Here is a 15756-nt window from a genome sequence, read left to right as displayed (position 1 = left end):
CTTTTCCCAGGTACAGGGCTTGGGCCATTTTTACCAGATAGAAAACTCCCAGGGCAGAAGTGTCAGCTCAGAGAAAGGGGTTTTATGGTTTAATTTTGCATCTGTTTCAAATACTAATGACAAAGGGCAGAAGTCATTTATAACGCCTGCACAAGGCATGCGCGTCTCATTTAGGGGACCGTCCAGTGCGGCCTTCAAGACCTTTGCACCGCGGTGCGCGGTGTTCGCGGTGTTCGCGGAGTGCCTGTGCGTACGTGTGTGCGCATCCCTTCCTTTCGCTGGGGCTGTAGGTGCGTGCGGAGCTCCGCAGCGGCGGGGCAGGGAGGGGCAGGGCGCGGCGCACAGCTGGCTGCTGGCTGCTGGCACGCCGGGCGCTGGCGCAGGAGCGGCTCACATCACTGCCGCCGCCCCTTTACGCGCGGCCCCGGTTTCATGAATGAAATCCAATCGCCGCGCTATAAATAGACCGCGGGGCCGCAGACGTCACAGCGCGCGGCTCTCACCGCCGCCGCCACCGCCGCCCGAGCGTCCGTGTCAGCGCCCCGGGCCGGGCGGGCGCAGCACCGCCGGCGGCATGCTGCCTCCGTGCCGAGTCGGGCCGGCGCCCGGCCTCGCCCCCCCGCTCTAAGGAGCGGCGGCAAGGGGCGCGGCGGCTGCTGCTCCCCCGTCCCATGTCCCGCCGGGGGGCCGGTCCCGCTGCGCGCGTCCCGGCTGCTGGCTGCCGGGCATCCCGCTATCCCGGGTAGGTCCCGCGTCGCCCGGGCGCGATCGGGCTGCGGGAGCGGGGCCGGGTCGGGCTGGTGCCGCGGCTGGCGGCGCTCCGCGCGGTCCCTGTCCCCGCAGGTGCGCTCTCCCCTCCCCCGACGTGAGAGAGCCGAGTCCTTGATGAAGCCGATCTCTCGCTTCCTCTAACAGCGAGGCCACGAGGTGCAAGACAAAAATAGATGATGCGTATGAGAAGCAGAAACCTCCTGGTGCTTGGCACTTCTGAGTGTCATTTACTAAAAACCTGAAGGTTTGGAAAGATTTCTTTCCCTCTCTTTATTCCCCCTTCTTTTCTCCTGCTTTGTCTGTGGAGTCTGTTGTGGGTTGCTGTGACAACAGCAGGAGACTGCAGTGGGGGTTCGCAGCAGGCAAATTGTCAGGTGTCTGTCGGCTTGGACCCGTCTGAGGACCATGGAAAGGGGCTGTAAAGGAAAATGGGAGTTGACACTGATTTGTTAAGTCAACCTTCAGTGGATATTGTGGCATCCAATGCCTAGGGCGAAAGGAAGCCGATCACTGTCAGACTGAGCTGGACTAGTGAGAGAGCTCGGGGTTGCCTTCTGCTGGTCAAAGCACTACGCAGGCTACTAAAGGCGTCGATATACTTGTTTAACAACGGTAATAACAATTTTAAAAAGCCCTTGAAGCTCTACATATGGTCACAGTGTGAGCGAGGAAGTGATGCCAGAATATTCTCAATGACTTTGTTCATCCTCAGTTTGTGTACTATTTCAGGACACGCAGCTGACTCAAAGCCAAATGTTCAGCTTGAGCTGCAAGAGAAGCTGGGGTGGAAATTAGTTTGTTCAGTGTGTTCAATGGGAGTTCTTAAGCCAGCACTATTTCTAGGCAAAAATTAAGTGTGTAGGGAGGAAAACACTGCTGTTACAACCTACAGACATAGAGTTGCTGTATGACTGTTTAGTGTAAGTAGCAACTTAATGGGATCTATCTATATACAGACTATACTTCAGGATCACAGTATATGGAAACAGAGCACCTTAATTTCTCTTTAATAATTTTCCAAGGCCTTCCCTCACTAAATTATGTTTCTCTTTTATGCACTTTGCATTTGTATGCCTAATGTTATGTATCAGGTCTGTGATGTATTCATTCACAGAAAAAATAACTTCATGAGCTGAATATTTATACAGGATTCTTTATCTTAGAGACATTGTACTTGCAGAGCGTAAGATCTGGGACATGCTCAGATGTGTAGGAGTATTTTTATCCAAGAAGAAATAAACATCAGTTTTAACTCTGGACAGCTTTCTAAATCTCCTGACCTTTTAAAACTCCCAAGCTTCACAAATACTGTAGAGTATTACAGCGAGAGGAAGAGCTCATCGTTTGACCAGTAAATCCCAGTGTTTGACTCTTTGCTAATAGATTTTTTTCACTGGAAAAATCCTTAAGTCCTGCATCCAGATGTTGCTCTGTGCTGATGGAGCTGAAAGGACAGAGAAGCCTTGAATTAGGAAAGGAAAGGAGCAACAGGTGTTTGACGTGTCCTTCCCTCGCTCCCACCTGTTCTGCCAGAAGAGTACACAAATGCTGTAGAGAGTATGTACTTTGGACTCGCTCCCAAGCAGAGCACTTTAGAGAAGGAAAAGTAATGCTGAGCAGTCATTGCTGCATACAGCAGTTGCAGCACTCACACAAGGCATCACTGAGACTGGAGCCAGTCAGGTCAGTGTGAAAGCACCCTTGGATAATTTATTGAGTTTACCTAAAAAAGCTCAAAACCTTGTGCTGGGAGTGGATGGTCGTACAGTGTGCAGGCTGGAATTGGTGCGGGCTGGGGTACATGTGGTGATAGTTGCACCCTTTCTTACTGGGGGTAGGTTTGTGAAATTAAACTGTGGATTCCCTTTGGTTTCCATCTAATACCTTTCTATCTTTTTCTTTCTTGTCCTCCCTGTCTGACATAAAAGATACAATATAGCAATTTCTGTCTTCTTTACAAAAAAATAAGCAATGAAATTCTGTATGGCAACTACATGTTACAAGTCAACTTCATATATACTTCTTCCCATCACATTTCAGTGAGCGTCGTGGGATTTGCATTTGAGATATAAATTCAGAACTTGATCCAGGATCTGAAAGTGGCATTTATCTAAAGTCTCCTATCTGACAAAATTTACTTTTCTAGTCAGTGTTTAGGTGTGTGTGTGTGTATACAGAGAGAGAGAGAGAGAGAGAGTCATCTAGAGATTTAATGCACCTGTTATAGTTTCCTTGTAGTAATCATATGTGAGAGTGAATAAAATCACACACAAAAAAAATCTTTCCAAAAAATCACTGATTAACAAAATGTATGAGAAGTGTCACCTAAAGTTTGAGGAACAAGAACCTGATTGTGTCTTTTGGAAGGAAAAAATCACAGGAAGTGATTTCTGGGACAGCTTCCTGTGCTAAAAAGTCACCGACGTCTTTAGAATATTTTTCTTTGTAGTTGTAGCAAAACAGGATAAATGCTTCCCCACAGAAAAGTACAAAAGTTGGGAGAATGTCTTTCTTTTGAGTTGGTTATTTTGTTGTTTTTTCCTCATTTTTCCCAGTTAGGAATAGTGGTCAGAGTAACAACCCAAATGGAGCATACAGTGTCAGCACCTGTCTTTGTAGTTGTTAAAATCAGTAATAACCTTAATACAGTATCTGTAGTTTAATGCTCTTAACTACATAAGAGTAAAACTAGGGATTTCATGGTGTTTATTATCATGAAAACCAGTAGTGCTGAATCAGGCTTGTTCGGTGACGCTTCTCCCTTTAATCCCAAGTTTTATGTTTTATCCCAGGTACTCTTGAGCATTGTAGCCACTGAGTAATTCAGCTGCAGCTTTGCCTCAAATACTGATCCAAACATCAGATGAGGAGCCTAGGCATCTGATGCTTCATGTGTATTAATGGGTCAAGTGGTGTGTCAGCGTGGTATCTGCAGCTGAAAATGTTGGTGCCAAGGACCCAGTGTCCATGCAGCACATGTTTCAGGGACAACTGGGGTTGCTTCAGATTACCTTCAGTTCCCTGGTGGGAACTGAACATTTACTCGTTAGTGGTGGGTAACTTATCTTCCACTTAAGATTAATCTGAAGTGAATTCAGTTTGTGCACTCTGTGGCTGCTCCTGATGTAAACCAAGGCATAGTAAGTGACAATGCCTGGGATATTTGCTTAAAAAATGTTTTCTTGTCTGAACTAAAAAGGTGGTGGTGCACCTTTAATCTGCCACTGAAACACAATCTTTTGCTGCACAAGGAGGAATAGTCTAGGGATTTAGTGCACAGCAATATTTTGTATGTGGCTGCTCTATGGAGTAACAGCTTTTTGGTGGTGGTTACCACCTGGTCCAATTGGGTATTATCTGCTCTTCAGTTATTCAGTTCTCATACACTTTTAGTCACATCAGCTGCAGCTGACTTCAGTTTGTGTTGTTATGCCATATTACACAGGATGCACAGCAAAGCTAGAGGTTACACAATGCCTAGTCCCCTACATCTGCTGCTGTAATCTCTGGTAAAGGGTAAGAGCAGTCAGTTGGAGCCAGCTATATTCTGAATCCTGACAGAACACATTTGTAAAACTATATGAGAGCCATAAATCAATAATGTACCACCTATCCCCTCTTTACAGGGTTGTATCCAGTGTGGTCATCCTTCCTCACATGTCTGTGTGGTATAAAGGAAGAAACAAAAGGAGCAGTAAGGCACTGTTCTGTGTCATGGCCTGTTCTCAAGGTAGACTTGGGAAGATTTGGTGAAAGGAGAGGTAGCAGTATTACATGCTCATGCACGACACAGTTTCATCCCAGATATCTGCCTTCTGAAATGGCTAAACGCCCTTCACCTGCTGTATGGATTAATTTCTAGAGAGATGATCTCTTCACAGAGGATATTGCAATGTATGTAACAGGTCAAAGTAATACGTAATCTGCTCAGACTAATCAGCTTGTTGACTTTGCACTTCAGGTCTTCCAGAACCTGTTAGAAGACTGACATAGTTCAAGTCTGATGCTGAGCTTTGCATTTGGTTCCATATTGTCTCCAAATGTCTGTGAGTGTAACGCACAGACAGGTCCTTTGTGAATTTCACATTTTGGGAGTCTCAAGAATATCACTATTTTTAAGTTATCCAAGGAAGTGCTTGAAAGATGTTGTGCTGTCACAAAAGTAACCACAAAAGGGTTTGATAAAGGGCCGTAATCTGCATTCAGCCCTGAATTTCTTACTCCCACATCAGTTTGTTCTTTTTCAGTCTTTTCCTAGTTCACCTTCAGGGTAAGTTGACAGACTTTCAAATAATGGAACAGGGCAATGCTTCATCATCCTGGATGAGAATAATGTCCCCTGGTGACCTAGTTATCTGATTTCACCTCGAATCTTGTTACCCTTTGTCACCATTTGCTTCCCTGATGCTGAAGTGGTACAGGGTTTTCTTGTGTTTGCTTTAGCAGTTGCTTCTTTGGTCCACCTGCAATTTAGTAACAGTCCTAATATTTATACCTTGTTAAGGATGTTTTGTGATAACCTTTCAGCAGCTGGTACAGGGTATCTTGTACTTTGTACCATATTGTGATTTATTTTCCTAATATACTTGACCAGACCCTAACCTCCTTATTAAATTGAACCTAACCACAAACCATCCTTTTTGTCCACTACTCTTTCCCCAAACAGAGCTGTTTGATGTTGATGGATTTACCACCTCCTGCTGGCCTGAGTTTTTCAAATAATTTCCACTCAAGCTATCTATATTATGTGGTGTGGATTTCAGTGTCTCTTCCCATTAGATTCCTGTAGTAATTGTGAGGATGTAGTTTTGATTGGCCACATGTCTGTGTAAAGGCCTTTCTGTTTTGCACATTTGGTTAGTTCACTCGAGCTGGGTTGGAATTACTGATTTTTATTTTTCCCATGGAATAACTTAAAAACTTTACAGAATAGTCAAGGTCCTGACATGCTGTCACTCTGAGCCTTCAGCTTAAGGGTTTGCTCTTAATGTGAGAGCTAAGTAACATGCTTGCTTGTTTTCAGATGATGTCTCAGTCTTATTGGACGTGCTTAAGCACTGAGATAAGAAGTAAACATCTGCAGAGTCACTCTATAATCACTGATTACTGCAGATAGTTTTGGTGATTTATCTGTGATGTTTTGCTGAAAACAGCTGACGATTAGCAGCTGTTCTTCCAATCTTGTCTATGTTTTGTATGAGTTAAGTGATCATATAAAACATCTAGATATTTCATAGTGGGCAGTTAGCTGCATAGGTAGTGGGATCCATATGGGTGCATTCCTGATTCCACATAGGATTTTATAGGGATGGCAGGGAACATACAGGGAACTTGCTATTGGATTTGGATCATCATCCACTTTCTTTCCAGCAGAGAAAAGTGCAGTTATAGTTTTAAATATATTAAACTATATTTGTAAATCAAGACAGGTTCATGATTAAGGCCTGGTTAGATTTTGTACATAAGTATGCTTTAAATTTATGCTTAGAGAGGAGAGAGAGAGGGGCTGATGTGTGTCTGTTGTGTCCCAGTACAACAGTTGATCAACTACCATACTATAGACAGGCTCCATCTATAGATCTTTTGGAAAACTTCCCTAGAAAACAGTATTTCTTTACTGAGGCTAACTAGCCAGAAGGACCTGTTTTCCATAATAACCACTATTGTATTTTAGGGATAAAAACAACTGGCTCAACAGTGAGAGAAATTAAACAAAAAAAGCAAGCACCTTTCAGCAATTTGAGTGAAGCAACAGAGAAAGCAATCAGTGTCTGTAACAGTCTGCAAGACATGGTCCAGCACAGTAACCTTACACTTTTTTGGAAATAAATCAGCTTTATTTAGAATAGTTCTTTCCTGCTAATGAAGTTAACTAATTAAATGGTTTTATCTCAGATTCTGAGTCTGCTCACATCTGCTGATTTTTGGCTGCCTCTGTCTCCCATGATACACAAATAATCACAGGTGACAATGTAAAAACAGAAACATCCTGAGAGGTTTTAGTGAACCTATGTTATGCTTGTGGGTATCCTTTTTCATTTCCATCCATCTTCTCATCTTTCTTTAGAACTAGATTAAGGAGGGAAATCTTTCACTGCTTTCTGTATTGGAACAGCTGTATTTCATCTGATGGTTCCCCCTGTAGGTTTCTCAGTGCTCCTCATTTGCTGATCTTTCAGTTTTTCTGTGTCTTTTTTGCCAGTGACCTCTCTGAGACCGGTCACACTTCCAGTAACTTTCCTCTTACTTTCTCCTGTTTTCTTTTGTTGGTAAACTAAAGTACTTCAGGTTGTGGGTCGGTTTTGACTAGTGTTTCATTGGTCCTGGAATGTTATGCTGTTTTTTCTTAAGCTGCATGTAAGCTGGATTGCTCTTGCCTAACCAGTTTTGTTTTAGCTCCAGTTGGTTTTCTCAGATGTTACCAGCCTTTCGAAGCTCATTTTAGATGTATTTAAGTTTTGAAAATACATGTTTAGCATTTTTAATTAGTATAGTTATATAATAGGTTTAACATAAGCCTAACCTAGAGGATATCTTAAAAACACAACACACCAAACTGACCGTGGCTGGATCTTTAAGGTCTTGTACATATTTCTGTCTATGACCATTCCTGTACCCCAAAAGATTCTAGCCACGTTTACAAGCATTTAATTCACACAATTTGGAAATTGTTTACACTGTTACTGTCAGTTTTTGTTTGAGGTGTCTAAATATCTGGCCAGGCTTATTTCTCTTAGCCTCTTCAGGAGTCCTTTCCTGTTTTTCTGTTTTCTATTCTCCTTTTGAAAACTACTAAACAATATTCAAGTGATCTGCATTTTCAGTACAGAGATACTCCATATCCACTGGAGTGGTTTTAAGAGCTTTTCTTAGCAGAGCCACAAAGCTTTAGCATTGTTTTTATTCCCAGTTTATTTTAATCTCTGTCCTGTGCGCTATTGAGTCATGCTAAAAATATCTTCGTTAGACTGCCATTGATCTCCAGCAGAGCATACAGGCACGCTGTGTCTGAGTTCTAGGATAACTTTGCTTTTATTGAATAAGTATATCAGAAATAATAATAATTAAATTAAAACAAAAACATAAACCTCATTTCTAAATTTCATTTTTGTGTGTTTCTTTTCTAGGATTCTCAAAGAAGTGCATTGATTTCTCATTATTTTTATTAAGATTTTTCTGTTTTAAACTTGCTTTCCCAGCTCTGTACTTAATCCATACTTTGTGCCAAACTGTAGTGTAATTTTGCAGTACTACAGTTTCAGAATTCTTGAAAAATTTTAAAATCAGATTCTTACAAAAAGCAAATTGGAATAACAGCATTTTAATGGAATATTGGGTTAGAGGAAAAATTGTTTGGGCACCACTCTGCTTGGTAGTTTAAAACCAACCAGACACACTGGCTAGCCATGTGCCTTCATTTTGTTTTCCAGCCCAGTAAACACATTCCATCTGTGATGTCTAGTCCATGCATGAATAAAATATGAAGCAATTTAATACCACATAATATGTTGGGGGTTATTCTCTATTCTCAGATGTGAAATGAAAGTATTTCAGATTGCATATTGAAATCTCTTGGGTTTTTTTGCTACTCGTTCAGGGCCCTGGCTTTCAGGCAGTAGTGTACAAATAATGTCATTTTCTGTAATGTGGAAAACACCACATTATTTGTGGTCTTTTGTTTATATTGTAGCTGTATACTTGGAAGGGGTGGGTGGAAGGAAAGAACAGTTATCTTTCATTCTGGCTTTCTTATACTTGGATTCATTGTGATCATACAAAGCTCATGATCCACCCCAGGCATCAGCCTCATGAGAGCTTGCATGCAGTGAGCAGCTGTGGTTGGATGGCAGAAGTAATTGGAAAGTCTCTGTAGTCCTTCAGCCCATGGCTATTCACCTTTCACAACTCAAATGAAGGGATAAAGGTGATATCTTAATAGCTTTCATTCCTCATCAGCTAAAACCTCTGTGACAACACAGCATATTATCACAAGGCTGTTACATTTTACATGAAGTAAATACTTCACATGTATGCTTGAAACCACATGATCTGCTTTAGAGTTTCTGGGCCTGTATTGCAGACTAGTATAGGACAACTCTCTAAAATGTATTCTTACATGCTGGTCAACACTATGGCTTTTCCTGTAGCATTCAGTGTCTGTGAAAACATAGTGGAGTGACACAGCAGTGGCCTAAACTCACTCTTGTACAGCTGTCAGTGTGATCTCTAATTCCTCACAGCCACATAAATACAGATTAAAATAACCGTGTCATGGCCATTAAATGGTTTCTTTTGTAGTCTATGCTCAAAATTTACAATCTTTGGATAACATTTAGTCCTAACGCTGACTTTTGTTTGTCTGTTTACTTCACTTAAAGTAATGAAACATATTAAAATTAGTGTTTGATTCCTAATTACTAAATAGGATTTTTCTTAAATCAGCATAGTGCCTCTGACACAATGAAAAATGACCACCAGAACAGCTTGTATCTCATATTTTCAGTACCCTAACAGTTAATATATGTTCTATATTTAGGAGCAAATGAGATACAAGTATTAAAAAAGCTGTTGAAACAAAGACACACAGTAATTTATCTGTTGTACTTTTTCTTCTCAGGAAAAAAAAGACATCACCACTCCAGATGGCGGTCTGTATTTTGTCAGCTAAGCTGCTGTAGGTTTTGTTGCTGAAATAGCTGTTAGGCAGGTCTTTCTGAACACGTTTGTGCCTTGTACTTTTTCTTTTCCTCCTCCTTTCCTCCTCCAGATTGCTGAAGAGAGACGATTAGACATTGGAAAATGAAAAACTATGATCCTGCATCCCTTTATTAGAAAATGACAGACTTCTGTAGAAAATGGGCAAGGTTAACTTTAGTCTTTCAAATATCCTTCTGTTCCACCTTATATTCATACTCAGGTGTTTAATCAATAAATTGCCAAAGAATATGTAAGTAAATACTTTCAGTAATACCTTTCAGATTGTACCGTCAAAAATCTCGTTCTCTTTACTTTCCAGCATCATGTAAAAAAGTTTATTGGTATATGTGAGCACATTTGGAAGTTTCTGTAGGGCTGTTTGGTTTCATTAGACTCCCTGATCTTTACAAACTTTCTTGGAAAATTAAGAGTATGTAATACGTGCAGGAATTAACAGGAGCCGTGGTTTGTAGAGAACAGTCTCTGGAGCAATCTTACAAAGTCTGTTTTATTGTGTGCACAAAACTAAAACCATCTGTGTGACTTGGTCTTAGCAATATTGTTTGGAGAGCCCTAAATCAAATCCTGAATGGGCAGGATTATGGAAGGCAAGTTTATACTAGAATCTTTCAGGTTGAACCCACAGATGTCCAGTCTTTTCTCCTTCTTAGCATAAAAAGTATTAGCAAGAGGTAAGATTGTGCTAGCTGTCCTTGTTTCACCAAGATCTGGCTTCTGCAAACAGGCTTTGTTTACAGAAACTGAAGTGAAAATAGCATGTGAACAGTATAAACTGACTGCGGTCAAAATAGTCCTGCATTTGCATAACTGTGCAGTATTTAAAGCATGCTTTGGTACAGCTTACTACAGACATTTCCTTGAGACTTAAGTCTTTCTCAGACATCTCTGAAGAAGTAGAAGGGTCTGGTTCTAAATAACATTATTTGTATAGTGATAGAAAACAATTTTAACTGTCTTATTACAGTTTTTGGTAAATGGACATTGACATGGACTACGAAAGACCCAACGTTGAGACTATCAAGTGTGTGGTGGTTGGAGATAATGCAGTGGGGAAGACTCGTCTAATTTGTGCAAGAGCGTGCAATACAACCTTGACTCAGTATCAGCTGCTGGCAACTCATGTACCAACAGTCTGGGCCATTGATCAGTACCGTGTCTGCCAAGAGGTAAGGACTGCAGGTTTACAGAGTAGGGAGCGCATGTCTTGAGGTTGCGCTAATATTTACTGGCTAGCCTTTCCCTGTCAAAATGTAACAGTGCACTCAGATGTATTGCATGTGTGGTCTCTGCTGCAGCCATGGTCTGGAAAGCAAGGAGGGCTGTCGTGTTCCTGAGTCTGTCATTCCAAAGTGTGTTGGTTTGTTTGTTTTTTAATTAAAACTATTTTAAGAAGATAAATATACTGCTTGTGTTTTATGAAATATAGCATTCACTGAAAACCACATGATAGACTCTTGATGTAGCATGTTTTGAATCTCCTTACAAGGCAAATTAGAAATGTACTTGTTTGATGGAGGAAAAGAACATAAGTTCTGCTCTGTTTAGGTCCTTGAACGCTCACGAGATGTTGTGGATGAAGTGAGTGTTTCTCTCAGGCTGTGGGATACGTTTGGGGACCACCACAAAGACAGGCGCTTTGCTTATGGAAGGTAAGTTGATCCAGGCTAAACTTTAAATAGTACTTGTAGTAAAATTTAGAGCATAAACATTTACAAATCTTGATTTTTGAAAAGTAAGGACTTGAAAACAGTCAAGGGTATTCCTATTCCTGCCTACTGGAAAGAGGATTATATACCAGAAGGATTAAAAAGAGATAAATATTTTAAAAGCAGTGTAATTTTACTACACAACATTTCCTTGAAATGCCTGCTAAGCTCTATCGACAAATGTCCCATTTCAATTTTTAAAGAACATTCCCAAAAATAAGATCATGGTTTTACAAAATTGAACATCAGTATTCCCTGCCTGATTAAGCAGCATATGATGTAATTGCCTACTTAATGCAACAAAACCTGCAATGTTGATTGGACAGCTCACATGAAATGGAAGCTCACACTGAATGAGCAGAGCCCATTCCACGAAAGGTGAGGTACTTCTGTATGCAGATATAATGACAGCAGACTACCTCTATGGAGGTTCAGCCAAAGAAGATGGGGTCTGAACAGTTTTGATTTTTTCCATAACTAACGAGGAACAACTAACAAGTAACTAACAACAACAAGGTCTCAATCCTCACATATTTTTTCTCCTTTTCTAACTTTTTTTTTTCTCATGACTGGTTGTATCCATTAAGTTCTATAGTGTCTGTCCTATCTTCAGCTTACATTTTCCAAAACATACTTACTTTTCTTTCACTACATGATGAAATGAGTGCCTTTGGGAGATGATGGTCTTATCTTCATCCCTCAGAATCACTGCAGAAGGGTTCTGTGGTTGAATTCAGTTGTTAAATATTCACAGTACAAAACTATATAGCAGTTGGGACAAACTATCCTTTGCATACAGCCCTATGTTAGTAGTGTGCTTGCATGAATTAGCTTGAATTTTGTTTGTGTCAGGAGCGAAGGTGCAGCACCACAGTAATACATGGGGATAGAACATGTACCGTTTGTCAATAAGGTCTGTGTGTGACTTCAAGGTTAGCACTGATTTAATACTCAGTGCTACTCCAGTATGTGAGTAGATACCATTTTAACATTTGGCAGCATATGGAGGCTACTTTGATAAATTTGGGTGTAACTTAATGATTCCTCTGATTGTTCCTCTTTGGTGTGGCCTCCTGATATTTTGCAACAGATATTGTGCCACTGAGAAGATTACTAGAGATTAAGAGAACAAAATCAGGCATGTTCTGAACTCTGATCCACTGTTTGCTGACAGGATGGGAGAGGGGAAAAACAGGATACTTGTTGTCTAATCCTCCAAACACCAAGGAAGATGTGAATAAATGAAGATCTTACAGGATTAATCATACGAACACAGGGATTCATATGTGATGGTAGCAGAACTGAGTGTATGTAGAGTCAGATTTGTTATACCTGGTCAACTTCAAAAGGCTGTTCTGAAAACTTACTGTGCCATTAGTGGTTTTTCTTCTGCAAGTCCCATAATAGAGTAAATCACTGGAAACTCCTATAATTACAATTTCGGTTCTAAAGTTTCCCAGTCACAAACAATGATCAAGGACTTGAAAAATATCTATGCATACCAGTGTTTTATTTTAAGTCAGCCGTTTAACATTTCACCTATTTTAGCATTTCTAAACATTTAATCATTCAAAAAAAAATACTGAATACTCATGTTTATAGGAATTCATTTTAAATAGCATACATTGAGCCACAATCTACTTATAGAGGAGTCAAATCTTGCAGCGAACAGTTTATACTAAACTGCTCAAGGCTACACCTAGAGGTACTCAGTGTCAGGCTGTCTGAAAGGTTATTTAATGAGATATTTCTTCATTTCCCTACAAAACCATTTTATGCATGTGCTCCTTGTGCAAGGGAAGGTTTATTTCAGCTGAGCACTCAACCAAGACCTCTAATTGTTCTAAACATGGTGTAACAAGAACCAGCAGGTCATTAATTCACTTGCTGCACGTTGGAAAAGATTGTTCCATACAGTTTTGCAAAATATTACATAAATAGATATGCTATAAATGACAGGGCAAACAGCTAAGAGGACTTGCGGCAAAGATAAATCCTTCTTAATTCTTTATTTTTCAGATAGAAACATTAAAGAAGATTGGCAAAAGGAATATTTTTCAAGTATTTTTGTGTGTGTGAGAGAGGAAGAAATAAACATATTTCAATACCACTGAGGATGGAATGGTTAATATTTATAGTGTCATCCTTTAAAATGAAAGTGTGGGGAGTGAGATCAGTCCGTGCTCTACTGCATGATGTTTAGTAATCACAATCCTACAGGAGCTTTGGGAAACAGATCCTGGCAGATTACAAGAGGGAAAGGGAGGTTGCAGTGATTTACCAGTGTCCCTGGAAGGCACAAAACTGCATGTTTAAAGACAAGAAAACATCTTTATTTACACTTCTTTCAGTTTGTCAGGATTCACTATCTATCCTTCTGTCCATTCTGATTTTGAATGTGTCAGCTTGTTGCTGTGTTCAAATTAATTCTAAAAGCAAAACAGGAAAAAGATTGGCTTGCACATTTTTTTCCCTCATGTAAACATATTCCAACACAGTTTGATTAATAACCTACAAAGTTTTTTGATATATGCAGCCCTAGTATGTGTAAACACAAGCACAGATCTCATTTGTGAAATCAAGAGTTAATTCAGTCTTGATCAAATATTTGTTCTCAATACTAGGAGTGTGGTTTGTAAGCTAATGTAGCCAGGATGATTTATTTACTTGCAACTTAAGTATGAGCTGTAGACCAAACAAAATCTGTTCATACAGATTGGGCAGCAAACGGCTTTTTCCTCGTGACTTACAAATGTGAATGAGCCTTTCTGTGAAACTACTGACAGAGCTTCTTAAAATATGTTCATAGTATTACCTCTGTTCTGAATGGACTTCATAATCTTTGTGGATATTGTATATACCCAGAGGTACTCAAGCATTCATCTTTTCCTCTGTGGTTATAGGTTTCCTAACAGGTTAATTCCATGTAATTGAATCCATAGAAACACACGTTTTGATCACTGCTGAAATGAGTCCGTGAGAAAAGGTGTTAATCACCAATAGTTGAAGATTTTTGCCAATCTGTTTAAGGGTTCTTTAGTTTTCTGGGTTTTGTTGCTGCTGTTTTTTGGTTTCCTTAAAACACAGCAATGATAGTGTTTCTCTAACAACAGAGCCCAGGTAGCTTTGATGTAAAATGTTATTTGTGTTCAGGAAATTTGGCAAGATTAGAGTGAAGTGGGTGTCTTCGTTGTGTGCAACTGTGCCTTTAGTTAGATCATCTGTTACTTGCTGTCTGTGCTGAAGTTGGGAATGAGCCAGCAGCTCCTCTACTTTGTTCAGAGGAGTAAGATTTCAGAAATGCTTTGAAAAAGCCCACACTTTTCTCAGGACAAGGAATTCTGCTATTTTTATTTTAGAATAATGATCCTATTTGCACATACCTTTCACTGGTTTTTTACAGGCAAGGGCTGGAGGGAGACTGCAGAGATGCATCTTTGCAGTAGTAGCACTTAGAAGAGCTTTTTGCTCTGCTGATAAAGAGTCAGCTGGTGGAGAATCCACTTCTTTCCAGATACGTATTTTTTTTGCTTTAACTACTTACTTCTAGAGTGTTTAGCTGCCACAAAAAAAATAACATGCTGTATCTTCAAATCATCTTCAATTACCAACATTTTGAGCCTTTCCTGTAGTTTACAGTGGTTTATAGGCGATTCAGGTTCTTCATCAAGTAGTTCTAAAGTACTGTAAAGAAAATTTTGATATTTGATGCTAAATATTTTTTCTTTTGAGTTTGGTCACCCCCCAAGAAACACTATAATAAGTAGAGTTTCATAGATCACATTCTCAAAGAGATTTTCTTTTGATACGGAGTATATATGCACTATTTTTTTTTTCATTATGTACACTAACATTTCAGGCTTTTCCACTCAATCAACATGTAAGTATTTGCTTTATGTACTTAAAGCAGTAAAATCAGTGCAGATCTATTATTTGTCTTCTCTGCACACCGCCATGGCTGCACAGAATAGAAGGAGCTTGGGATTGCGGTTAGGAGTCCTTCTTTCCTTAAAAGGATGTGTACCTAATGAACTTTTAGTGGGATCTGAGGCTCTGTTTGACATACAGTAGAGAAAAACCTTTAATGTTTCAAAGTTTTCAAGTCACTCCTTGACTGGAGTGAAAAAGTATTTGTCTAATATTATTTGCTGTATTACATAGCTTTCCTTTTTTATCTTGTTCTCATAAGTCACTGTCTGGGGGAGGGAATGGGAAGAAGGTATTTGGGCTCTATCCTCAGGACTGCAGTGCAAAAGCAAAATCTTTCAGAAGTGCTGAACTTGATAACTGACTCTGCAGAAATGTAGATCTCTCTGAATTATTTCTTTGTGAATACCTACCAGGTAGAGTTCTATTTTAAAGTTCTTAGTGTGAATTTCCTTATGTGTATATCAGGATACAGAAACCACTTGCATAACCATGTATAAATATTTTAAGTGGATTTCACCTACCAATAACTTCTTGAAATCAACTTGCAAGTTTGATTTCAAGATTGATTTAAACTTCCTGACAACTGTTTTTGTTTTTTATGTTTTTTTTGTCATGTGCTTTATTTTTTTTG

General features: G+C 39.9%; 1 protein-coding gene across 10 annotated transcripts in view; it reads left to right on the top strand.

Annotated features, from left to right (window-relative positions):
- Window positions 1–15756, top strand: part of RHOBTB1 (Rho related BTB domain containing 1) — a 50472-nt gene that overhangs the window by 16127 nt on the left and 18589 nt on the right. For 9 of the 10 annotated variants that reach the window (XM_031589956.2, XM_090144843.1, XM_031589955.2 and 6 more), the window contains 2 exons: window positions 10454–10655; window positions 11035–11138. In XM_031589956.2, coding sequence (XP_031445816.1) covers window positions 10464–10655; window positions 11035–11138 — 296 coding nt within the window. In that variant the 5' untranslated portion in view covers window positions 10454–10463. Of the gene's footprint in view, window positions 1–574; window positions 743–10453; window positions 10656–11034; window positions 11139–15756 lie in introns of those variants that run through there. The other variant, XM_031589957.2, reaches the window with a different exon arrangement.

The sequence above is a fragment of the Phasianus colchicus genome, chromosome 8 (assembly GCF_987193195.1).
Source record: "Phasianus colchicus chromosome 8, bPhaCol1.hap1.1, whole genome shotgun sequence".
Lineage (NCBI taxonomy): Eukaryota > Metazoa > Chordata > Aves > Galliformes > Phasianidae > Phasianus > Phasianus colchicus.
This window is presented reverse-complemented; position numbering and strand designations above follow the sequence as displayed.